This window comes from Notolepis coatsorum (genome assembly GCF_963971535.1).
Source record: "Notolepis coatsorum genome assembly, chromosome: 8".
Lineage (NCBI taxonomy): Eukaryota > Metazoa > Chordata > Actinopteri > Aulopiformes > Paralepididae > Notolepis > Notolepis coatsorum.
In genome coordinates, this window is record NC_140172.1 from 142,496,061 (window position 1) to 142,523,485 (window position 27,425).

General features: G+C 43.6%; 1 protein-coding gene across 1 annotated transcript in view; it reads right to left on the reverse strand.

The window, feature by feature from the left end:
- Window positions 1-16,291, reverse strand: part of LOC311233232 (ATP-binding cassette sub-family G member 4-like) — a gene marked incomplete at both ends in the record, with an annotated part of 62,523 nt that extends 46,232 nt beyond the window's left edge. The window contains one exon of the mRNA XM_084320165.1: window positions 16,063-16,291. Coding sequence (XP_084176291.1) covers window positions 16,063-16,291 — 229 coding nt within the window. The remainder of the gene's footprint in view (window positions 1-16,062) is intronic.
- Between the last annotated feature and the right edge of the window lie 11,134 nt (window positions 16,292-27,425).

The window sequence follows — 27,425 nt, forward strand, 5'->3', positions numbered from 1 at the left end:
GCCGAGAAGGTTCCGGGGGCCGGCGAACTTCTGGCGAATTCCCAACATTGTGTAATTTTGTCCTTACGCTTCATAACAATCTCCAGTTCAGAAGTGCACCTGAGCTGCTTCCGCTTTGGAAACGAATGAGGAAGGGTGAGGTGCGTGGAGATAAGGGGTTATCTCAGTTGGCAGAGCGAGACGCGATAGCCAGTTGATATATAACCATCACATCCAGGACAGCTGATGCCACCACAGTCAGGACACCTGAAACCATCACAGTCAGGACAGCTGAAACCATCACAGTCAGGACAGCTAAAACCACCACAGTCAGGATAGCTGAAACCATCACAGCCAGGCCATCTGAAACCATCACAGCCAGGACAGCTGAAACCATCACAGCCAGGCCATCTGAAACCATCACAGCCAGGACAGCTGAAACCATCACAGCCAGGACAGCTGAAACCATCACAGTCAGGACAGCTGAAACCACCACAGTCAGGACAGCTGAAACCACCACAGTCAGGACAGCTGAAACCACCACAGTCAAGACAGCTGAACCCATCACAGTCAGGACAGCTGAAACCACGACAGTCAGGACAGCTGAAACCACCACAGTCAGGACAGCTGAAACCACCACAGTCAGGACAGCTGAAACCACCACAGGACTTTTACTATTATGTACCTTGCTACTATGTCTATACTACTATCTACTACCTACTATGCAATATGTCTATACTACTATGCACTCAAGTTCGACACTGTTTGATGAACAATATCACTTACCCTTCCTGCTGACTTGTTGTACAGAACTTGTAAGTCAATATGGATGAAAGCGTCAGCTAAATGACAAAATGTAAATGTAAATCAGGGTTCAGCGGTCCTGACAGATTTTGTTTCATCAGCATTGGTTGAACCTCCCATGCATATACTGTATATCCCCCCAGGTATGTGCAGAGAGAGAGAGAGAGAGAGAGAGAGAGAGAGAGAGAGAGAGAGAGAGAGAGAGAGAGAGAGAGAGAGAGAGAGAGAGAGAGAGAGAGAGAGAGAGAGAGAGAGAGAGAGAGAGAGAGAGAGAGAGGAGCATTACTGTGTTTAGCACTTATAAAACAGTCTAATCCAATAACTGATGTAGGGATCGGCAGTAAGCACTTGAGCAGCTGTGGCCTCTTTCAAATTTGGCCATAACTCAAAGATGATTTAACCGGTTATCATGAAATGTGGTACAGACTTTGAAAAGACACAAAGGAAACATGTCTGCAACTTGTATCTACAGTTGAGCCAAGGATCCATTAAATTATGACTTTTGGTTGTGATTGGTGAATAGTGGTATGGCCTATCACACAATGACCTCTAACTCAATGACATCTCACACTGTCTCAAAGGAACACGCCCACTTTTTGGGAAATTGCCATCTTGCCCAGAGTCAGACAAGATGATAGTCCCTCTGTGCGTGCAGTTTTTTTAATTCGTTCGGCGCCAGCTATTAGACGGAGTCTGTCATAGCAAGGCCATGCTTTAAAAGATAGGAGTGCGTCACCTTCTTTGTAGAGCTATAACTATATTCTATATTATAGCTATGGATACAATACTATGGCCCATTTGACATCACCTATCTATCATTAAGTATGTGAAAAAGAATAAATGTTTCCATCCATACGTTTCCGTGTTATACTGTGGTGAATATAAGTATGGTTTTAGAGCGGTCTGGGGTAATTCCTGAAATGCTGAGTTATAGCCTTTCTACGTCAATTCTACAATAGACGTTGCAGTTTCTTGCCTGTACACGCTATTATTCCCAATTATACAATGGCATGCAAATTTCTTGATTCTGATTGGCTGAAACACTTCTTTCAGACGTTGATATTTCTCATAACACACTCCATGTGATCCCAGAACCCACCCACAACTGACTAACTTTTTTTCCTAATCACTCCGCCATTCGTGTTTTTATGAATGAAACCAAGATGGCGGACAATAATCTTTATGAATGGATGTATTGATATCGTCATAACGACTCATTCAAAAACGATAAAGTCACGTGGAATGTGTTAGTTGCTTACACAATGTTGGATTATGTAATTGGTTGGTCATGACTCATTGTGAAACAAAATATAAATCGTTGGAAGTGTGTTGTTAGATGGCATTCATTGTAGAACCTCCCTCTCCTTCAAAAGGACACTTTCATTTCACTGTTAATAAAATGAAATCAAATAACAACCGCTAACTTCACTGTTAGATGGCATGCTTTCTAGCAACCTATGTATAGATGTAGCACTGTCTATCTGTATGTCATATATGTTATGATGCATTGAAAATGGGGGACCCTGATGTAAACAAGACGAAAGTCTTTCTCTGGTCTGCATCCCCTTAACAATTGTGTGTATTGAGCTGTACTGTATTGTACCCATTCTGCAATCTGTTAATACAATTTTCAATCAATCAATCAATCAATCAAATAACAACCGCTAACTTCACTGTTAGATGGCATGCTTTGTAGCAACCTATGTATAGATGTAGCACTGTCTATCTGTATGTCATATATGTTACTTATGATGCATTGAAAATGGGGGACCCTGATGTAAACAAGATGAAAGTCTTTCTCTGGTCTGCATCCCCTTAACAATTGTGTGTATTGAGCCGTACTGTATTGTACCCATTCTGCAATCTGGTAATAACATTTTCAATCAATCAATCAATCAAATAACCACCGGTAACTTCACTGTTAGATGGCATGCTTTGTAGCATCCTGCCTCTGCAAAAGGACACTGTCGCACGAAGCGATTTCACTGGATGTCCCGGACACAATGGAAGTATGGATGTAACGAATAATTTAAAAAAGATACCGTTAACTGGAATATGTTAGTTGTTTACACAATGTTGGATTATGTAATTGGTTTTGTTAGATGGCATGCTTTGAAGCACCGCACCTCCCAGCTGCTTCTAGACACGGAGGCAACTTCTTTATTTTTTTTACCTACTTTTTCTGCTGATGGTTTTGTAAATAAATCTCCATTATGCTTCAATTACTGTGTGTTTATTGTATAGCAATAAGGTTGGATGAATTCGGCCATTGTGTAAAAGTATTACACCACTTGAAGTCGTGTGTTATAGAAATTAGATCACGCCTATGGGGGACTAGACATCCAACCTGCACATCAGGAGCAATTAGGGGTTAAGTGTATTGCTCAAGGACACATCGGCACGCTGCCCGGGAGGAGCAGGAATTGTACCGGGAACATTCCGACTACCAGACGACCGCTCTACCTCCTGAGCCAATTGTACCGGGAACATTCCGACTACCAGACGACCGCTCTACCTCCTGAGCCACTGTCGCCCCATGTCACTGTCTTCTGTAGGACTCATGAAGACATGTTTGTCCAGAGATCTGTCTCTAGACGGTTTACATTATGAAGACTCTTAGGCTTTATCGTATTATTATATATCTTCTTGGAGATGTTATTTAACTTAAAATAGCCTATAAATTATGAGGATGACGTTCCCCGCTGATCGATGTCAGAAATATCTGAAATATATATCTCTTTTTTTTAACACTTACTTCAACAAAAGAAATACCACTTACAGCACCTTTAAGACTAAAATAAACCATTATCCTTGTTGGGTGTTCCTGTGGGGACAATGGGTCTCATTCTCCAACGGACTTAAGACAAAACATTTGCTCTTAGGGCCATTTAAGATATCTTAGGGCCGATTTTGAGATTCCCCAACCGTCCCTACTAACACAACAGTAAATATAAGGTTTAAATAAATATAACACATTGTCATATTTATTTAAATGATTTATTAATTCCAAGGAGGCCTGTAGAGTTGACATGAAGGAATCACTATGATTCCTCCCAAATAAAGCCCTTAAGAACACGAAGCACAACAGTCTGTCAAGTTAAGACTGCTCCTAGTCAGGGCCGAATCCAAGCTTAGGGACAGGTTATGAAAGCACACTCACTCACTCACTCACTCACTCACTCACTCACTCACTCACTCACTCACTCACTCACTCACTCACTCACTCACTCACTCACTCACTCACTCACTCACTCACTCACTCACTCACTCACTCACTCACTCACTCACTCACTCACTCACTCACTCACTCACTCACTCACTCACTCACTCACTCACTCACTCACTCACTCACTCACTCACTCACTCACTCACTCACTCACTCACTCACTCACTCACTCACTCACTCACTCACTCACTCACTCACTCACTCACTCACTCACTCACTCACTCACTCACTCACTCACTCACTCACTCACTCACTCACTCACTCACTCACTCACTCACTCACTCACTCACTCACTCACTCACTCACTCACTCACTCACTCACTCACTCACTCACTCACTCACTCACTCACTCACTCACTCACTCACTCACTCACTCACTCACTCACTCACTCACTCACTCACTCACTCACTCACTCACTCACTCACTCACTCACTCACTCACTCACTCACTCACTCACTCACTCACTCACTCACTCACTCACTCACTCACTCACTCACTCACTCACTCACTCACTCACTCACTCACTCACTCACTCACTCACTCACTCACTCACTCACTCACTCACTCACTCACTCACTCACTCACTCACTCACTCACTCACTCACTCACTCACTCACTCACTCACTCACTCACTCACTCACTCACTCACTCACTCACTCACTCACTCACTCACTCACTCACTCACTCACTCACTCACTCACTCACTCACTCACTCACTCACTCACTCACTCACTCACTCACTCACTCACTCACTCACTCACTCACTCACTCACTCACTCACTCACTCACTCACTCACTCACTCACTCACTCACTCACTCACTCACTCACTCACTCACTCACTCACTCACTCACTCACTCACTCACTCACTCACTCACTCACTCACTCACTCACTCACTCACTCACTCACTCACTCACTCACTCACTCACTCACTCACTCACTCACTCACTCACTCACTCACTCACTCACTCACTCACTCACTCACTCACTCACTCACTCACTCACTCACTCACTCACTCACTCACTCACTCACTCACTCACTCACTCACTCACTCACTCACTCACTCACTCACTCACTCACTCACTCACTCACTCACTCACTCACTCACTCACTCACTCACTCACTCACTCACTCACTCACTCACTCACTCACTCACTCACTCACTCACTCACTCACTCACTCACTCACTCACTCACTCACTCACTCACTCACTCACTCACTCACTCACTCACTCACTCACTCACTCACTCACTCACTCACTCACTCACTCACTCACTCACTCACTCACTCACTCACTCACTCACTCACTCACTCACTCACTCACTCACTCACTCACTCACTCACTCACTCACTCACTCACTCACTCACTCACTCACTCACTCACTCACTCACTCACTCTCTCTCTCTCTCTCTCTCTCTCTCTCTCTCTCACTCACTCACTCACTCACTCACTCACTCACTCACTCACTCACTCACTCACTCACTCACTCACTCACTCACTCACTCACTCACTCACTCACTCACTCACTCACTCTCTCTCTCTCTCTCTCACTCACTCACTCACTCACTCACTCACTCACTCACTCACTCACTCACTCACTCACTCACTCACTCACTCACTCACTCACTCACTCACTCACTCACTCACTCACTCTCTCACTCACTCACTCACTCACTCACTCACTCACTCACTCACTCACTCACTCACTCACCACACACACACACACTCACTCACTCACCACCACACACACACACACACACACACACACACACACACACACACACACACACACACTTCACGTAACGGAATTGAAGCTGAAGCAGGCGGTGGGAAGACCAGACGTCGAAATTATGAAAATGACAAGCGGGAAATCGTGCACATTGTACTAGACTATCTGCTAAAGATAAAGATTTGCAACTGTTATATAATAATAATAATAATAATAATAATAATAATAATAATAATAATAATAATAATAATAATAATAATAATAATAATAATAATAATAATAATAATAATAATAATAATAATAATAATAATAATAATAATAATAATAATAATAATAATAATAATAATAATAATAATAATAATAATAATAATAATAATAATAATAATAATAATAATAATAATAATAATAATAATAATAATAATAATAATAATAATAATAATAATAATAATAATAATAATAATAGATTTCATTTGTAATGCGCTTTACAGTTGCGGGGCAACTCTCAGAGCGCTACAGTTATAGGGACTTAAAAGCTAGCGAGAATAAAGGAAAGAAAGAATATAAAAATAGGCAAGACTAAAACATAAAATAGCAGAGAAACATAGAATAATAAAACTGATAAAATAAATTGGTAAAAGAACATAAAATGTGTGGAGCAAAAAATTTGATAAAAGGTCAACAGAAGGCTCTACTAAAAAGGTGGGATTTGAGGCCTTTCTTAAAAACATCCAATGTCTGTGGTGCTCTCAGGTAGTCAGGGAGAGCATTCCACAGACTGGGAGCGGAGGAGCAAAAAGCCCGATCTCCCATAGTGCATAGATTTGTCCTTGGGCGCTGGAGGAGGTTTGCCTGGCCAGAGCGGAGATGTCGAGAAGAGGAGTGAGGGGTGATGAGTTCTTTGAGGTATAGGGGGGCGTTTCCGTAGAGGCATTTGTGGGTGAGCAGGGAGACTTTGAACTCATATGAACTCTCCTTAGAATCTCTCTCTCTCCTTTGTGTGACTGTGAGGGGAGGGTGTGTGTATATATGTGTCACGCACAGGGACTGTGAGAGGGAGAGAGATTCCCAGCATTTTGCTCAGCGCACACGCACACGCACACACACACATACACGCACACACGCGCACACGCGCGCACACACACACACACACACACACACACACACACACACACACTTCACGTAACGGTCATCATTAACAGATAATTTGAAGATGAAGCAGGCGGTGGGAAGACCAGACGTCGAAATTATGAAAATGACAAGCGGGAAATCGTTTTCATAAATGTCCGCAGCTACAATAATAATAATAATAATAATAATAATAATAATAATAATAATAATAACTTGGTTTTGTATAGCGCCTTTCATAAAACCCAAGGTTGCTTTACATGGGGCGAAAAACAACAAAAACAAACATGGTAGACAGACACACAACATTCAATGAGGTAGTTAGGGGTCAAAGGCCATGTTTAAGAGGTGAGTTTTGAAGGAGTTCCAGAGGTGGGAGCTGCCACGATGAAAGCTCTGTCCCCAAAGGTTCACAGTCTGGTTCGGGGAATGAAGAGCTGACCAGTGTCCGAGGATCGCAGGGACCGTGACTGAGTGTGGGGGTGGAGGAGGTCAGTGAGGTACTGAGGTGCCAGAGCATATAATAATGCAGTACTTAACTCAAAAGTCTTTATTCGTCATGCAACGACATGCAGCGATGGGCGGCACACACACACAGGAACACACACACACATGCACTGTTTTTAGGGTCGCCGATGCGATTGAGGTCTGCGCTTGACCCATCCCGTCGTCCTTCCCCCCAAGGGCAGCCAGGAGCAGACAGAGCATCGGCGAGGTACTGTATTAACAGATTGCAGAATGGGTACAATACAGTACGGCTCAATATACACAATTGTTAAGGGGATGCAGACCACAGAGAAAGACTTTCGTCTTGTTTACATCAGGGTCCCCCATTTTCAATTCATTATGAATTGTAAGTAAGGGTGCAATTAGCACCGTGCAATCCATTCTTTGTGGATCTAGCCCCAAGTGTTTTTGGTTTTTCTGTATTTCAGCAATAGAGACCTCATACAGAATAATAATAATAATAATAATAATAATAATAATAATAATAATAATAATAATAATAATAATAATAATAATAATAATAATAATAATAATAATAATAATAATAATAATAATAATAATAATAATAATAATAATAATAATAATAATAATAATAATAATAATAATAATAATAATAATAATAATAATAATAATAATAATAATAATAATAATAATAATAATAATAATAATAATAATAATAATATAATACACTTTATTTGTAGAGCACCTTTCATACAATAATCACAGCTCAAAGTGCTTCAAACCAGCAAAAGAGACAAAATGAGCACATAAAGTGCAGCCATATAAAAATCCCATCGTTTTTCACATTAGGCTCCAACATCCCAATAGGCCACCTTGTTTATGGTTTGATTCTATAGCCGTTTTAAAATAGACAATAATAAAGAGTAATATTTTATAGACAGAGTAAATAGTGTATTGCAATATATATATATATTTGTGTGGTTCTCTTTCTTCCAACATGGCTGCCTGTAACCATTGGTAACCACTTTCAAAAGAAAATGCCTCACTTCTGTATGGTGGTACAACACTGGAAAAGCATGATATTACTGTTCTACAGTGACTTGTTTACAAGATCCAGTAATAAGACACCAAATGATTATGTTTTTATTGATATAGTTCTCATATATCAACACATAGCAACAACTGTCACACGACTCACACGGCTGGATCTTTTTCACCATTATTTTACTTAGATCATTATGGACACATTTCAAAGAGCAGGTGGCTCATTCACGCACCCCCAAACCACAACTAACAGACTGACCAGTCAGCCAGCCAGTCGTTCTGCCTACCTGTCTGTTTGAAATCTCAGTTTAGCCCTAGAAACATGGAATGTTTTGCAATGCACTTTAAAACTCAATTCATTAGCATCTACAGTATTGTGCCGTTCACTCTGCTGAGAAGGTGATCGGCTGCAACCTGCCATCTCTCCAGGACCCTGAAGCGTGCAGGCAAAATTGTGGCCGACCCCTTCCACCCCAGTCATAATCTGTTTCAGACACTCCCCCCTGGCAGAAGGCTGCGGTCCATCAGGGCCAAAACCTCATGCTACAAGAACAGCTTCTACCCCTCTGCAGTGAGCCTCATCAACAAGAACAGCTTCCTCTGCAGTGAGCCTTGTCAACAAGAACAGCTTCTACCCCTCTGCAGTGAGCCTCATCAACAAGAACAGCTTCCTCTGCAGTGAGCCTCATCAACAAGAACAGCTTCCTCTGCAGTGAGCCTCATCAACAAGAACAGCTTCTACCCCTCTGCAGTGAGCCTCATCAACAAGAACAGCTTCTACCCCTCTACAGTGAGCCTCATCAACAAGAACAGCTTCCTCTGCAGTGAGCCTCATCAACAAGAACAGCTTCCTCTGCAGTGAGCCTCATCAACAAGAACAGCTTCTACCCCTCTGCAGTGAGCCTCATCAACAAGAACAGCTTCTACCCCTCTGCAGTGAGCCTCATCAACAAGAACAGCTTCCTCTGCAGTGAGCCTCATCAACAAGAACAGCTTCCTCTGCAGTGAGCCTCATCAACAAGAACAGCTTCCTCTGCAGTGAGCCTCATCAACAAGAACAGCTTCTACCCCTCTGCAGTGAGCCTCATCAACAAGAACAGCTTCCTCTGCAGTGAGCCTCATCAACAAGAACAGCTTCTACCCCTCTGCAGTGAGCCTCATCAACAAGAACAGCTTCCTCTGCAGTGAGCCTCGTCAACAAGAACAGCTTCTACCCCTCTGCAGTGAGCCTCATCAACAAGAACAGCTTCCTCTGCAGTGAGCCTCATCAACAAGAACAGCTTCTACCCCTCTGCAGTGAGCCTCATCAACAAGAACAGCTTCCTCTGCAGTGAGCCTCATCAACAAGAACAGCTTCTACCCCTCTGCAGTGAGCCTCATCAACAAGAACATCTTCTACCCCTCTGCAGTGAGCCTCATCAACTAGAACAATTTCCTCTGCAGTGAGCCTCATCAACAAGAACAGCTTCTACCCCTCTGCAGTGAGCCTCATCAACTAGAACAGCTTCTACCCCTCTGCAGTGAGCCTCATCAACAAGAACAGCTTCTACCCCTCTACAGTGAGCCTCATCAACAAGAACATCTTCTACCCCTCTGCAGTGAGCCTCATCAACTAGAACAATTTCCTCTGCAGTGAGCCTCATCAACAAGAACAGCTTATACCCCTCTGCAGTGAGCCTCATCAACTAGAACAGCTTCTACCCCTCTACAGTGAGCCTCATCAACTAGAACAGCTTCTACCCCTCTACAGTGAGCCTCATCAACAAGAACAGCTTCTACCCCTCTGCAGTGAGCCTCATCAACAAGAACAGCTTCCTCTGCAGTGAGCCTCATCAACAAGAACAGCTTCCTCTGCAGTGAGCCTCATCAACAAGAACAGCTTCTACCCCTCTGCAGTGAGCCTCATCAACAAGAACAGCTTCTACCCCTCTACAGTGAGCCTCATCAACAAGGCCCTGGACCCCCACTGACACATCTCTCATCTCCTCTCCCCATAGACAATATAACCTATAACCATAGAACATAAGCGTCTGTCACAATGAGTTACATTAACACACCCTTCCTGAACTACATTTTGTTTATCGCAATACTACACAATTGCTCTGTATTTCTATTATAATTTAGTGTATATACCATACAATTGTACAGACCTGTCCTATATTATATTATATTGTATTTTTATTCTAATTTACATATTCCATTTTACTTTATTCTACTTTAATTGTCTGTTAATGTTGATGCACCAAATTACCAAGACAAATGCCTTGTATGTGCAAACTGACTTGGCAATAAAGACTTTTCTGATTCCTCAAACATTACCCAGTTCACTGTCTAGGGCGCAACTTCAGACTTTATACCTGATGTAGGGGCGACAGTGGCTCAGGAGGTAGAGCAGTCGTCTGATTCGATTCCTGCTCCTCCCGGGCAGCGTGTCAAAGTGTCCTTGAGCAAGACACTTAACCCCTAATTGCTCCCGATGAGCAGGTTCGGCAGCTTGCATAGTTGCCTCCACCGTCGGAGTGTGAATGTGTGAGTGAATGGGTAAAATGTGAGGAACAAAAAAGTTGTAAAGGGCTTTGAATGAATGAATGAATGAATGAATGAATGAATGGATGAATGGATGAATGAATGAATGAATGAATGAATGAATGAATGAATGAATGAATGAATGGTTGAATGGTTGAATGAATGAATGAATGAATGAATGAATGAATGAATGAATGAATGAATGAATGAATGAATGAATGAATGAATGAATGAATGAATGAATGAAAACTTTATTTAACAGATTGCAGAATCGGTACAATAAAGTACGGCTCAATACACACAATTGTTAAGGGGATGCAGACCAGAGAAAAATGTTTGTCTTGTTTACAACAGGGTCCCCCATTTTCAATTCATAGTGACATTTATGACATACACAACATACATGACATCATGATATTTATGGCATAGGGACATACATGACATACAGGTATAGTACTGTTACATTTGTGACATGCAAATATACAGTACTGTTACCCATAGATCCTAACAGAGAATATATACATATGATGGGGAGTAGACTGTACATTAGGAGGGGGTGGGTGGGTGGGAGAAAAATATACATACGGTGGGGAGAAAATATATACATACGGTGGGGAGGGGGGTTGGACTTTTACGGTGGCCATAAAACGGGGGGAGGCTTTAAGTCCAAGGGGTATTTAATCACTAAACAAGGAATAAAACAGAACACAAAACAAAACCTCTCAGTCAAAACTGGAAGAGGGGGAAAACGTAACACAAAACACAAACTCTAAACCAGGGGTCAGCAACCTTTTTGACATGAAGTGCCTGTTTGAAATATAGTTGTAACTAGTGTGCCATATCAACAATATTCCATGCATCGTACATTTCTTTTCTCATAATCAGGTATTTTTAATGATAATTTTTACATTATTACATCATTATTGTTATTGTTATTATTAACAATATTATTATGATGGTTGTATCAACCCTAAATCTGAGTTGGGGCGGGGGTGCAATGCAGACAAACAGTTTTGCTTTACTGAGCTCCGTTATCTGGGGGCTGTAGTTGGTCACTTTAAGCTGCACACCGGAGCATCTTTTAATCCAGCTGTTTGCTGTTCTTTGATATTTTCTGACATTTCGCTCGACACTTCAAGCTGACATGGGGATATCTTTTATCCTTGATTTGATTGTCTCTTTGTTAGGCAAGCCTTCAAACAAAACATCTGAGCTACAGAGAAAAACCTCCTTGATATACTCGACTTACAAAAAAGAACCTGTGGGAGGATTTCAACAAGATAAATGCGACAACAGTGCAAAATATTTCACTATAATATTTCAAGGCGGGAAAAAAAATATAATTTTTTTTTTTTTTTTTATGCTGCCCCCTGTGCCAATGAAAATGCCCCCGCGTGCCTATGCGGGCACACGTGCCTAGGGTTTCCTACCCCTGCTCTAAACGAACACGGGGAACACTTACTAAACACGAGGAACCTGGAACGACAGTGTGGTACAAACAGGAAAAGACTATGAACCCACACAGAGAACAGGAAACAAGGAACTTACATACACATGAACAAATGACAAACAAGACACACCTGGGCTGATTATAACAGGAGACACCTGGGAGGGGAAACAGACTGACAAAGAACTACAAGGAACTACAATTATAGATGACAAGACAAACACCATACACTGGGACAAAACATGCAGACTACCAAGACTAAGACTAAACAGATAACATAATACAAGACAAGAGTAACACTAAACTAACAGAGGAACGTTAAGGGCAAGAGAGCGAGAGAGAGAGAGAGAGAGAGAGAGAGAGAGAGAGAGAGAGAGAGAGAGAGAGAGAGAGAGAGAGAGAGAGAGAGAGAGAGAGAGAGAGAGAGAGAGAGAGAGAGAGAGAGAGAGAGAGAGAGAGAGAGAGAGAGTGAGAGAGAGAGAGAGAGAGAGAGAGAGAGAGAGAGAGAGAGAGAGAGAGAGAGCATGAGAGAGAGAAGGGGGAGAACACTAAGGAGCAGGGACACCAGCAACAAACATACAGGGACGGGGAGAGGTACTGTAGAGCAGGGGAGAATAGTCCAGTAACAGGTGGGGCATGACAGCATTTACCATTTATGATGTCACACGCTTCAGTTTTAGCGCCACCCCACCCCCCATGTACACCAATATCGTTGGACCCTCTTGGACCACAGCAATAACTTGTATGGACTCTTAAATTGGGCGTAGTCTCATCTCAGAGAGAATGGCAGAGAAGGGGTGCAGTCATTAATGCGAAGGTGACCTAGAGTCCTACGATGCTGCCAATGGGAGCTCTATTGGAAATAGCATGAGCCTCCTTCTGATACATTCAGAAAAAATAAATAACGCACATCCTCCGTTCCTTGGTGCTGAGCCAAACTGTAGAAACAGTAGTACATAGAACAAAGCCGGGCTCGCAACTCACTTTTGATGCTCCAAGGTGTTTTAATTGACAAATAATAGCAGCAGATACAACGTTTCGACCCTCTGGTCTTTTTCAAGTATTATTTGTCAATTAAAACACCTTGGAGCATCAAAAGTGAGTTGCGAGCCCCGCTTTGATCTACCTCCTTCTGATACAGACACCACCATATCCACATTAAGAACTGAGACATCTGCTGGAGATAGCTCAGAGATATAGGCTAAGACAGGCAGCCATCTACTAGAGACAGCTCAGAGATATAGGCTAAGACAGGCAGCCATCTACTAGAGACAGCTCAGAGATATAGGCTAAGGCTTTGTGTCCACCGGGGACGTTTCTTTTCAAGGCGGACCGCTTTGAAAAGCAAAAATATGCATGCTCAGAGCGTTTTCCTGAGTCCCGCGGCTCCGTCACTTCCTCGATGTTGATTGGTCGGTAGAAAAAAGTTACCTTGATGAGCGGCGCTCCTCTCCAAAAGTTGAACTAGTTTCAACTTTAGGCGCTGGGAGTGCTCCGCCCAAAAACGCTAGCCGCCGAGAGCGCTAAAACGCGAGGCGCGGCGCTGGGAAAAGGAGCGAGCCTGTCGCGTCTGTAGCATAGAAATGAATGACAGAAAGGCGCTGACAACTCATAAAACGTCCCCGGTCGACACGGGCCCTAAGACAGCCATCTGCTGGAGACAGCTCAGAGATATAGACTAAGACAGCCATCTACTAGAGGAAGTGGAGAGATATAGGCTAAGACAGCCATCTACTAGAGACAGCTCAGAGATATAGACTAAGACAGCCATCTACTAGAGACAGCTCAGAGATATAGACTAAGACAGCCATCTACTAGAGACAAAAAATTACCACAGACTACCCCCCCCCCCCCCCTACCATCCCCGCGCCACCACTACTACAGAACAATGACAGAGGAAACCACAGATTGATTTAGACAAGAGGAGCACTGAGAGAGCACTACAAGGTACACAACACACATATATATATATATATATACTTCATATACTTCATATACTTCATATACTTCAACACATGAACAAAGGCTGACCTATCGACCAGTGCTCAGGATGCTCTTGTTGTTACTGCTTCCTGGCGAGATTACCCATGATTCTCCTTGTGCTCTGATCATCGATCACACACACACACACACACACACACACACACACACACACACACACACACACACACACACACACACACACACACACACACACACACACACACACACACACACACACACACACACACACACACACACACACACACACACACAGACACACACACACACTGCAAACCGTCTTCTATTGTATGACATGTTTAAGAAATTATTCATGCTTGGGAAAATGGGTTTGCTGGACGTGAAAGGGAGTGAAACTGCTGCACCGTGAAAACTCTTGGCCTTGACTAGAGATGAACTGCACAGAGTGCCCATTGTACTAGACTGTGCTAAAGATAAAGATTTGCAACTGTTGAACTCTCCTTAGAACGCACTATTGTGTGACTGTGAGGGGAGGGTGTGTGTATATATGTGTCACACACAGGGAATGTGAAAGGGAGAGAGACTCCCAGCATTCTGCTCAGCACAAACAGACAGACAGACAGACAGACACGCACGCACGCACGCACGCACACACAGAGGAGAGGAGAGGAGAGGAGGAAACGAGTGTTCCAGCCCTGCTAGTGTAAATTATTTACTATGTCTAAACTCTGCTGAGCAAAGACTGAGTGAGTGAGTGAGTGAGTGAGTGAGGGAGTGAGTGAGTGAGTGAGTGAGTGAGTGAGTGAGTGAGTGAGTGAGTGAGTGAGTGAGTGAGTGAGTGAGTGAGTGAGTGAGTGAGTGAGTGAGTGAGTGAGTGAGTGAGTGAGTGGGTTAACAGGGGGATGGAGTATCGAGATAACAGTGTAGTAGGAGTACTGATCACTGCTCAGGTCACATGACCATATATACACCTCACTGTGACTATTATGAGCTCATCTGGTCTCAAATCAGCACTTTGAGACGCTTGATGAACGCAGGTCCCTGATCAGCACCAACTGATTCCTCCCCGATTCCCCTGCCGCCCACCTGATTCTCATCTTCACTGTGATTGGTGGAGACTGATCACTGTGGGCGGTGCTTATCTTACTCCCTGTGCCGCTATTGTTAAAGGCACACTCCAAAAAGATAAAGCTGATTCATTGTGCCCATAATGAATGAACGAATGAGTTTATTTCGAACATAAATAAATTGAAAACAAATTAAATAAATAAATAAAATTAAATAAAACAATAACATATTAAACAGATTAAAAAACAAACAAACAAGTAATGTTCGAAAAGGTGTAGGATGAAGTTTAAACGTATGTATTCCTAGCCCCTTCTAGGGCTGAGCCCAAACGTTAGAACGTTTGGACCTTTGTTCGTTACATTGTCATTCGATTCTTAATTAATGGGTTTGAACCTCCGCTTTTTTATTTTAGACGGTTAGACGGTTCCACTGGAGTTCTGTCGCTATGGGAACAGTTTGGACTCAAATGTATTTAAGCATTACATCACGAGACAGAGTGGGTTATAGAAATTAGATCACACCTATGGGTGGTTGTTAGGCCCGAGGCCTAATAAGATGTTGATTAATGTGCACTGTCCCTGGGTAAAAAATATATAAACTTAAACTTAAACTTGTCGCCTTGGATAAAAGTGTCGGCTAAATGACAAAATGTAAAATGTAAATGTAAGCGGTGTGTGTTACCTCTTCTCCGCCAGCAGGGGCCCTCGCGGATGGTGTAGGAGAGCTCGGTGAACTCCAGGTCCACGCCGGAGCGGCGGGGCAGGTGGGAGAAGCGCTGGGCCTCCGTGATGTGGTTCTCCACCTTCTTGAGGTGTGTGAGCAGGGGCTCCTGGGGGGGCTTGGGGGTCTCTTCCATGGGGATGGTCACGGAGGCGACCGGCCCCGGCGGCTCCAGAGACCTCTCAGCCATGTCGGCAGAGGCTGCGGGGAGGAGGAGAACCACACGTTAAATCAAATCAAATCGGGGTGCCCTCGTGGCGCACCGCATAGTGCCTCGCACACCTACGCGGCCGTCCCGGGTTTGCCTCCCGCTCCCGGTGACATTTGTCGCATGTCTTCCCCCGCTCATCCTCTCCTCCTCGGTCCTGTCTGACCATGAAAAGCAATAAATGGTCAAAAATGTATCTTAAAAAAATAAATCAAATCAAATCAAATCAAATGTATTTGTAAGGCCCGACAAAACACGTTAATGTCCCCATGGGCCGAATGTCGGTGATAGTAGTGTTGCAATAAAACAGGCGAAACAGTTGGTAAACTGATCAATTACAAAATCCTGATGCTCACCCATAACTGCATAAACGGACACGCACCCCTCTACCTTCAGGAACTCATCACTCCAGAATCCTCCACCCGCACCCTCAGATCCGCAGGTAGCCTGCTCCTTCAGGTCCCCAATACCCGGCTCTGCACCATGGGTGACCGAGCCTTCTGCACGGCTGCACCACGCCTGTGGAACAGCCTCCCCATCCAGCTGAGGGCACCACAGAGCCATGGACTCTTTTAAAGCAGGCCTGAAAACCTACCTGTTCAAAAAGGCCTTTGACTGTTAGCTTTTTATTTTTATTTTCTTGTGCTGTTGTTTTTACATTTTCTGTTTATACTATGTACTATGTACTATATACTATGTTTATACTATAGTTTTTAATTAACTATGTTCTATTTTTATTAGGGATGCTCAATATTGGCTTTTTTACCGATACCGATATACCGATATTGTCCAACTCTTAATTTCCGATACCGATATCAACCGATATCAACCGATGCAGGGTTTCCCCCCCCAAATTTTTTTATAATTTCAGGTCATTAACATTACATATCTCTTGTTGTGGAATTAACACAACATTATGCATACTTTTGACAATAAATAAAATCAGAATTTGTTCTTACTTGCTTGCCTGGGTAAATAAAGGTTATAGAAATGTAAAAAAAAATTAATAAAAATAAAAAAAATTTGAAAACCGATACCGATATTTTCCGATATCACATTTTAATGCCGATATCGGCCGATAATATCGGTAGGCTGATAATATCGGACATCCCTAATTTTTATCTTATTTTTATTCTGTATTTTATTTTATTTGTTTTACTAATAACAATTTATTTTGTATTTTGTAACTGTTTTAACCCTGTAGTGTAGCACTTTGGGATCCCAGCGTACAAAAAGTGCATTACAAATTCAATCTATTATTATTATTATTATTATTAAGCATGCACTCATAAGTGTAATGAAAAACCTCTTAACGTTCCTGCAAATTTAGCATAAAACGCCCATCAAATGGCATACCCAAAGTCAATCGAAAGCTATTCCTGAACCATTTGTAGCGGGGGGGGGGGGGTGAGATGGAGCGGCCTGTGGGGGTGGCATCATCGTCACCATGCATGGCGGTGAGAGTGGCACGTGGGTTGTTTGTGTTTTCCTTCGGTCATGTCGTGCTTTATCAGGGGATGTGTCTTGGATGGGGATGTGGTGGAGATTGATGTGTGGGGTGTTTGAGGGACTGGCTGTTCCGGGGGGGGGGGTTCACATGCCTTCGAGCAACACTGTACTTATTGTACTTGTTTTATACATATTCTTATGTCTGCATTTTATACATTGTTTTTATTCTGTTGACTGTATGCTGATTTTATGCTATCTTCATTTTGTGCTACTTGCTGTGAGACACTTTGGGCTGCAGTCCATGTGTGAAGGGTGCTATATAGATAGAGTTGTTATTATTTATTATTATTATATTGTATAAAAATGTATGCATGAAATTTCTGTAAGACTCGACAACATTGAAAATGAGGGTGACCTCAATTGTCCTTTTTGAGAATAAATAAAGGTTTGAATTGAATTGAAATGAACATGCAAGTCAAACGATGTGCTGCTTCAGATATACCAGGGGCGTAATTATGGGGGGGGACATGGAGGACATGTCCCCTGCATGGTTTCAGAAGGCAGTTATTGTCCCCCGCACTTTTTTACTGTCCAAAACAATGTTACACGATAATAAACGGAGACGCGACGCGGCACTAGGACCACACGGAAAATGACTGCTTGTTCCCTCTCTGAGGGTCTTTAAATGCAAAGACAAGTAGCCAGGTGAGTACGTGGCGAGGGACGAGCCATTGGCTTGTGACAAAATCATCTAATTTGCGTGTCATTTGTGCCGCGCGCTGCCGCGTTGTAGTTGAACACCAGACAGAGGTGGCTGCTCTTTGTCTCAGAATAAACAACCAAGCCGCCAAGTACCCACCTGGCTACCTGTCTTTGCATAACAATAGCTCAGGCCAATGTATTGTCACAGCCGATGTAAATGGTCAAGCAAATACATTTGGCCTATCTGATCGGGGTCTTCAAATATGATGTCTGGGGGCGCATACACAGTGAAATGAGTGCTGGCCATGCCTGCTTTTTAGATAATAAATAGCGCAACATATCTCTCTCTCTCTCTCTCTCTCACACACACGCACGTTCCGAGACTCGCGCAGCGTTCTGACTTGTCATAAGTGAATTGTATAGAATTATACAATGGCATGCAAATTTCTCGATTCTGATTGGCTGAAACAGTCAAGTTACACGTGGGTATTTGTTATAACCAACGCTCTTGGTCCCAGGACCTCCTATAGGGCAAAGAAAACTTCCGATTACCGGCCACTCTACCTCCTGAGCCACTGTCACCCCTACCGTCACTAACACACTACAGAAGGTTAACCTTTCACTACTACTCTGTAGTGTGGTAGTGAAAGGGTTAATGTTAGCTGCTTCATTCATCATTGCAGCTAGATACAATGGTTCGTTTTGTCGTTTTGCTCCCACTGATTCAGCTTGCTAATCTTTTTTTTTTATCTACTTTTTCTGCCAATTTTTTCTATTTTTCTCCCGTCCCCAATTTCGTATTGTCCAATTCTACCCTCCCCTGTCTCGAACGTTGTTAGGCCATGCCTCCCACAAGCCGACTGCAATGTGGACGAAGCCTTGCATCACGTGTCCCATCCGGTACTTGAGGAGGCAGCCGTCACATCTTTTCACCTGCACAGCGCGATCTCTCAGCGGCGAGGGTCTGCGTGGGAGGGACACGCCGCCATCGTCGCTTTCTGATTCTACTGCACAGGTGCACCAACCGACCTGTTGGAGTCGCTGTCCACAACGTCCGATCCCCACCCACCAGCTTCCCACCCCCTAATACTGCCAATTGTATTAGTATGAACGACCAGCCAAGCTGGTAGCAACGCCGAGAGCTGGGCTCGAACCCAGCATATCCTGCGTTGGTGGCGAGCGCCTTGCCCACTGCGCCACCTAGCCGCCCATTCAGTTTGCTAACTTGATTGATATAGCTAGGAGGAGGCTATTGATATAGCTAGGAGGAGGATATAATTATAGCGATTTATTTATTTCCCCGTTTGATACATTGATTGCTGCCTGCTTACGCTGCTGTTTTGCCACAAAACACATCTTAATGTGGACACACTCCCAGTCCACTGTTTCATTGATCAGTGTAGCAGCAGTGCAGAGATAAAGTTTCACTGCAAGGCACACAAGAGCCACCTCTACGCCTGTACATCACACAGCCTGAAACACACTCCTTCCTACACAGAGCTGCTCTACGCCTGTACATCACACAGCCTGAAACACACTCCTTCATACACAGAGCTGATCTACGCCTGTACATCACACAGCCTGAAACACACTCCTACACAGAGCTGATCTACGCCTGTACATCACACAGCCTGAAACACACTCCTACCTACACAGAGCTGCTCTACGCCTGTACATCACACAGCCTGAAACACACTCCTTCATACACAGAGCTGATCTACGCCTGTACATCACACAGCCTGAAACACACTCCTACACAGAGCTGCTACGCCTGTACATCACACAGCCTGAAACACACTCCTACACAGAGCTGCTCTACGCCTGTACGTCACACAGCCTGAAACACACTCCTTCCTACACAGAGCTACCTCTACGCCTGTACATCACACAGCCTGAAACACACCCCTACACAGAGCTACCTCTACGCCTGTACGTCACACAGCCTGAAACACACTCCTACACAGAGCTGCCTGTACGTCACACAGCCTGAAACACACTCCTACACAGAGCCACCTCTACGCCTGTACGTCACACAGCCTGAAACACACTCATACACAGAGCCACCTCTACGCCTGTACATCACACAGCCTGAAACACACTCCTATACAGAGCTGCTCTACGCCTGTACATCACACAGCCTGAAACACACTCCGACACAGAGCTGCCTCTATGCCTGTACGTCACACAGCCTGAAACACACTCCTACACAGAGCTGTCTGTACGTCACACAGCCTGAAACACACTCCTACACAGAGCTACCTCTACGCCTGTACATCACACAGCCTGAAACACTCCTAGAGCTGCCTCTACGCCTGTACGTCACACAGCCTGAAACACACTCATACACTCATTATCTATCTATCTATCTATCTATCTATCTATCTATCTATCTATCTATCTATCTATCTATCTATCTATCTATCTATCTATCTATCTATCTATCTATCTATCTATCTATCTATCTATCTATCTATCTATCTATCTATCTATCTATCTATCTATCTATCTATCTATCTATCTATCTATCTATCTATCTATCTATCTACAGTATCTATCTATCTATCTATCTATCTATCTATCTATCTATCTATCTATCTATCTATCTATCTATCTATCTATCTATCTATCTATCTATCTATCTATCTATCTATCTATCTATCTATCTATCTATCTATCTATCTACAGTATCTATCTATCTATCTATCTATCTATCTATCTATCTATCTATCTATCTATCTATCTATCTATCTATCTATCTATCTATCTATCTATCTATCTATCTATCTATCTATCTATCTATCTATCTATCTATCTGTCTACGTACATGTTTCTATCTATCCATCTATCTGTCTGTCTTTTCATCTGTACAAAATGTAATTTAATTGTTGTTGAGTTGATGGTTATACCCCTTGGCACTGGTGCCATGTCAGTGCTGTAACAGCTAATTCTACTCTGTACAGCTACCTCATGACACACTGGCCTGCACTACTCTGTACAACTACTGGGGGGGAGGGGCCTCTGCAGGTATAGTACACCTACTTATGTCCGTCTTACTGTTACTGTGTATGTTGGGTTTTTCAAAAGTGTCAGCACCAGGGCTGTCCTGGACTAAAGCCATTTCGTATTCGACTAATAGTCATAGGATTTGTCATCTTGTAGTCAAGGATCGTTGACAAATTAGGAAATAACTCATTCGGCATGAAACTAAAGCATACACATCGACTAGCAAAGTCGACCAGATTGACTGATTAATGGGCTATGATGAGGGGCCCCTGCATCATTATCACTGTGATAATTGTACATTCATTGAATCGGGTGAATGAAGTGTTTCTTTCATCTAGATCCAGCTGGCCACAATATCAAACAGGGCCAGACCACAAATACACCTCCCAGACGACGAACACATTAACACATGAATGACGTCTCGTCTTGCATGTACAGCATGTAACTGAGTGTGTTCCACCGTTCTGACAGCTCACAGTGACCCAGGAACATGTGAGTCCATTTACCATTAAAGACACAACCACACGTGGGGTAGTGTCTAGATCCTATCGCCTGGAAGGACGTTGTTTTTATGGGGGGGGGGGGGGTTGTTCACCACTTTTTGACCAAGCTGCAAAGATGTAAGTCATCATCATTGTAATAGTACTGTATATTTGCATGTCTCTAAATGTTTTGATGAATTGAAAATGGAGGACCCTTATGTAAACATGACAAAAGGCTTTTTTCTGGTCTTCATCCTCTTAGCAGAACATTGAGCCGTACTGTATTGTACCCATTCTCCAATCTGTTAATAAAGTTTTCATTCAATCAATCAATCAATCGTTTCATTTCAAGTGTGCCGCCCCACGACGGGGGTTCAGAGAGAATGATAGTAATTTCACTTAGCTGTCATTGAATAGAAGTTAATAAGTTAAAGCCCAACCTCTAGGTTAAACCCTACTGATCAATTATGGGTAGTTTACATCATTGGTATATAATTTCATTATTTATTTTTTTCCATTTGACACCGGAAATGCCACTCTGAAAGAGTTAAAAAGGTCCACGCACGAATAACATGCACGCGCGAATCAAAAAAGCTTATCAAACGCCGACGTCACAACAGGTGTGGCTTGCATATTAATGAGCCGAATCTAATGTTGCTTTTCCACTAAAATAAAGTACTCAGTTTGTCTCCGTGTGGGGAGGCAGGGCTGCTGATGATCAGCATGAGAGCTCCAGAAATGACACGTGAAAAACTGCAGACCACTGATTGGTCAGAAGAGAGACGCGTGACGTCACTGTTTGGGGAGTCTGAACGAAAACAGAACGCCGCCATCTTTAATGTCTCGCGTAGGATGTCTTTTGTATGTTTGCAGCAAGAAACAAGTGCAATAAAAAAGGATACAGTCACTGTGTATTCTGCCTCATTTATTGATGAAACAAAACCGACATCAACACAATTTGCCACCGAGCGGAGAGTTTAGTCTGACAAAAAGATCGCTGATTAGTTACGCTTGTTGTTGGGGGTTAGGGACGTAACGTTAGTTAGCCTAATGCTAACGTTAGCAGATAGACACGAGAGGCTATCTGTGTAGAATAGACACAATGAGGTAACGTTAGCGTTAGCATAATAGACACAACGAGAGTCTGGTTAATGTTGTTATTGATTGATTGAATGAAAACTGTGTTTTACTCTGGCTTGCCAAGCTCATCATAGCCCCTTTCGTGACTGATGCACCGAGTGAAGCTTGTGGACTCGACAACAGCCCGCAGCGCTAGTTAGCTCATAGCTATCGTGTAACACTAGCCTTTGCGGGCTCGGGCGCCCTGCGGCTGCCGCCGCCGTCGCGTCCATGGGCCCCCCGGCAGGGCACCCGTGGGGACGGGTCGGGGTGTACAGAGAGGAGAGAACCATTTTGGGTCGGCCGTTCATGCCGGCCAGCGAGCCGGATGTCGGGATATGTTGTTAGCACAATAGCTACCAAGCTAAGCTATGTTATCTACTAACGTTATAAACACAATGTGTACAACGACACAATGATTTACATTATTACAAATATGGTAACGTGGTTGTGGCTTTTACAAATAGTGGTTAGCTTTAGAGATGGATGGATGGCTATAATCACGGAGCAATAGTGAGGTGAAACAGATACATTTCCATTCGGCTAGTAGTAGCAAGCATATATCTATGGTAGCAAGGCTCTCTGCCTGCCACTAGCTGTGTGACTCTCAGCGCCCCCTGGTGAGCCCCCTGGTGACCAATACCTGTTGTGACGACATTACACGTGCACGTTATAAACCATTGATTAAAATATGCAAGTGCATGTTGATTGTGTTGGGCAGACAAAATGTTTTGATAAAAACGATAAAACTGGGTCAATTTCAATACTTTTTTTCCAATTCTTCATGAAAGTCACTGTTGGCCTAGTCCACATTGTTTATTGAACAGAAATACAACGTGGAGGTTGCACTTTAAGTCCTAGGGCGGCTAGGTGGTGTAGTGGGCAAGGCGCTCGCCACCAATGCGGAAGACGCTGGGTTCGAGCCCAGCTCTCCACATTGCTATCAGCTTGGCTGGTCGTTCATACTAACACAATTGGCAGTGTTAGGGGTGGGAAAGCTGATGGGTGGGTCCTGGTCGTTGTAAACAGCGACTCCTACAGTTCGGTCGGGGCGCCTGCCCAGCGAGGATAGGATCTAAGGGGGGTAGTGTGATCCTTCCACACGTTACACCCTCTCAGTGAGAGTCCGCGCTGCCGGGTGAAAAGAAGCGTTTGATTGGCTACACGTGTGTCGGAGGAAGCACGTGATAACCTCCACTCTCCCAGACCGACTGTGGGGGGTAGGTGCGCAGCGACCAGGAAGGGGATTGGGAATTGGCATAACGACTAACATTGGGATGGGAGAAAAACAGAGGAAAAAGGAGGGGGGGAAAAGATCAATAAAAAAATAAAAAATAAATAAAAAAATAAGTTAAGTCCAGAGAATAGATTAATCTCACTATTCTGAACATAGGATCCGCTCCCACCATCCCCACCTACATAATACAGTAGATAGTTATGGAATCCTGGACAGGAACACGCCGACATTATGGGAAATGCACTTACCTTCTTCTCCAGAGTCAGACAAGAACTTATACCAGTTTCCTCTCTGTGCGTTCAGTAGAAAGATATCTGGCTGCAAGCTAGCCCAGTTTAGCACATATTAATGGATGTTTGTAAACTAGGCTAGTGGTCCGTATCCACTTTCGTTAATTTGTGCTAAGCTAGGCTAACTTGCAGTCAGGCTGAACATTGCTAATGGAGACAGAAACCCAACCGTACCATACGCTTAGACCATGGCTAGCCCCAGCCAGGCTGAACATAGCTAATGGAGACACAAACCCAACCGTACCATACCATGCTTAGACCATGGCTAGCCCCAGCGGGAGCATGTCTATGTTCCCCGGGTCCTATGTTCCACGGGTCCTATGTTCCCCGGTAGCGATAGATAGTCAGACCACCTCCATCCTAGAGGCAAATCTTTCCTGTGACAAAATGGCATCCAATGTAATAAAAAAAGTCAACCAACGAACTCGATTCTTGTACCGGATCTCCTCACTGGTAAACAAGAATACCCTGAAGACTCTGGCAGGAGCACTCATTCAAGGGTACTACGACTATGCTTGCACCTCATGGTACCAAAGCACCTCAAAATTACAAACATCTCAAAACAAACTGGTCAGACTACTGCTTGACCTTACTCCTAGAACCCACCTCACCCCTGCCCACTTTGACAACCTAGGATGGCTTAGAGTAGACGACAGAGTACAGCAACTTGCAATGGGCCTGGTCTACAAGATACACTACACGACCAAGGTACCCATGTACATGTCAAAATACTTCCCAAAGGTCAGTGAATACCACGATCACAACACCAGAGGGAGCTCCACAAATCATGTCAAACCCAGATTCGGCTCAAACAAGGGACTAAACACGTTTCGCAATTATGCCACATCAATGTGGAACGCCCTACCCAAAGCTGTAAAGGAATGTGAATCACTACCCACTTTCAAAAACACTCTCAAAAAACACCTAAGGGAGACTGCAACTCGAAACTGGCCCCTGTAAATGTCCGAACACAACCCCCTCCAATGTACAGTAAATTACCAAGTATGGTCTTGTCAATATTCCAATGTACAGTTTTGTTTGTACAGTTGTACAGTGTCCCCCACCCACCCCTCCTACCCAACCTCCCCCCCCCCCACTCCTACCCAACCCCCCCCCCCCCCCCCCCCCACCCATCCAACCACCTCCAATGTACAGTCCCCCCCCACCCCCACCCCCCCACCTACCCAATCCAATGTACAGTTTCTACGTCAAATGTATATACTCTTTTTTCTGGACTCTTTTTGTATCACAAACAGTACTGTATTTGCAAATCTGGTATGTCATAAATGTATAGATGTAGCAGTACTGTCTATCTGTATGTCATGTATGTCATATATGTTACGATGAATTGAAAATGGGGGACCCTGATGTAAACAAGACGAAAGTCTTTCTCTGGTCTGCATCCCCTTAACAATTGTATGTATTGAGCTGTACTGTACTGTACCCATACTGCAATCTGTTAATAAAGTTTTCAATCAATCAATCAACCAGCCCTGATTCCAAACTCTAACCTTAACCAACTTCGAAAGAGGGCCTAAACTTAACCAGTTCGAAACAAGGCGGACATTAATAATTAATAAAATAATAAACATTTATAAAAATGTCAATCAATCAATCAATCGGGGAACATAGGACCCGGGGAACATAGGACCCGGGGAACATAGGTATGACCCCGCCCCAGCCAGGCTGAACATAGCTAATAGAGACACAAACCCAACCGTACCATACCATGCTTGGACCAAGGCTAGTCACAGCCAGGCTGAACATAGCTAATAGAGACACAAACCCAACCGTACCATACCATGCTTAGACCATGGCTAGCCCCAGCCAGGCTGAACATAGCTAATAGAGACACAAACCCAACCGTACCATACCATGCTTAGACCATGTCCTAACCCAACCCCCTCCAATGTACAGTAAATGACCATGTATGGTTTTGTCAATATTCCAATGTACAGTTTTGCTTGTACAGTTGTACAGTGTCCCCCACCCACCCTAGAGACACAAACCCAACCGTACCATACCATGCTTAGACCATGACTAGCTCCAGCCAGGCTGAACATAGCTAATGGAGACAAGGCATAGGGCCACACACCACCCACTGCTCGCAGGTTAGCAATATCTAAAGTAGCGTTGTACAGTCCACTGACTTCAATGATAATGTAACCGGACCATAGGATCCACAGGCGGCCGCACTAACCAGCTGAGCTAAAGGGTCAGACCCGTTAGCAGTTGCTGGTTGACAGCAACCAACTCCTCAGTAGTTCATAGTCATCCTCCCCCCGAGAAGTACATCCTCGCACGTCCTTTTCCAGTGTCAAGGCACTGATATCCCACCCCCATTGCTACGTGAACCTGGATACAGTTTCACAGGGCAGTGAGATCCCACCGCTGCCACCAATGTAACCAAGTTAAAGGGTCAGACCCGTTAGATTAGATTAGTTTAGATTAAAATGTATTGTCACCAAACTCACCATACAGCACAAGTACAGTACAATGAGGTTTGGCATCCAACTAGAGTGCAAATGTAACAGTAGAGTGCAATGGTAATAACAAATGTACAGGTGATTAAACTGAGTATAACATATTAGGGGTGTAAAGGTACACGTATCCTTACCGAACCGTACCGTTTCAGTGTGTACCGTACCATACCAAACGGCTGTGTAGTGTACAGAACGAATACAACAGTATGTTAACCAGTAACGACCGCCCACCGGGGGCTGTTTTTTCCACAATCTAATATAATAATAATTATTAAAAAATATATTTACAAGTCGATTATTAATTTCAATATAGAATATTCGTTGACAGCCCTACAAGTACAATTAGTTACT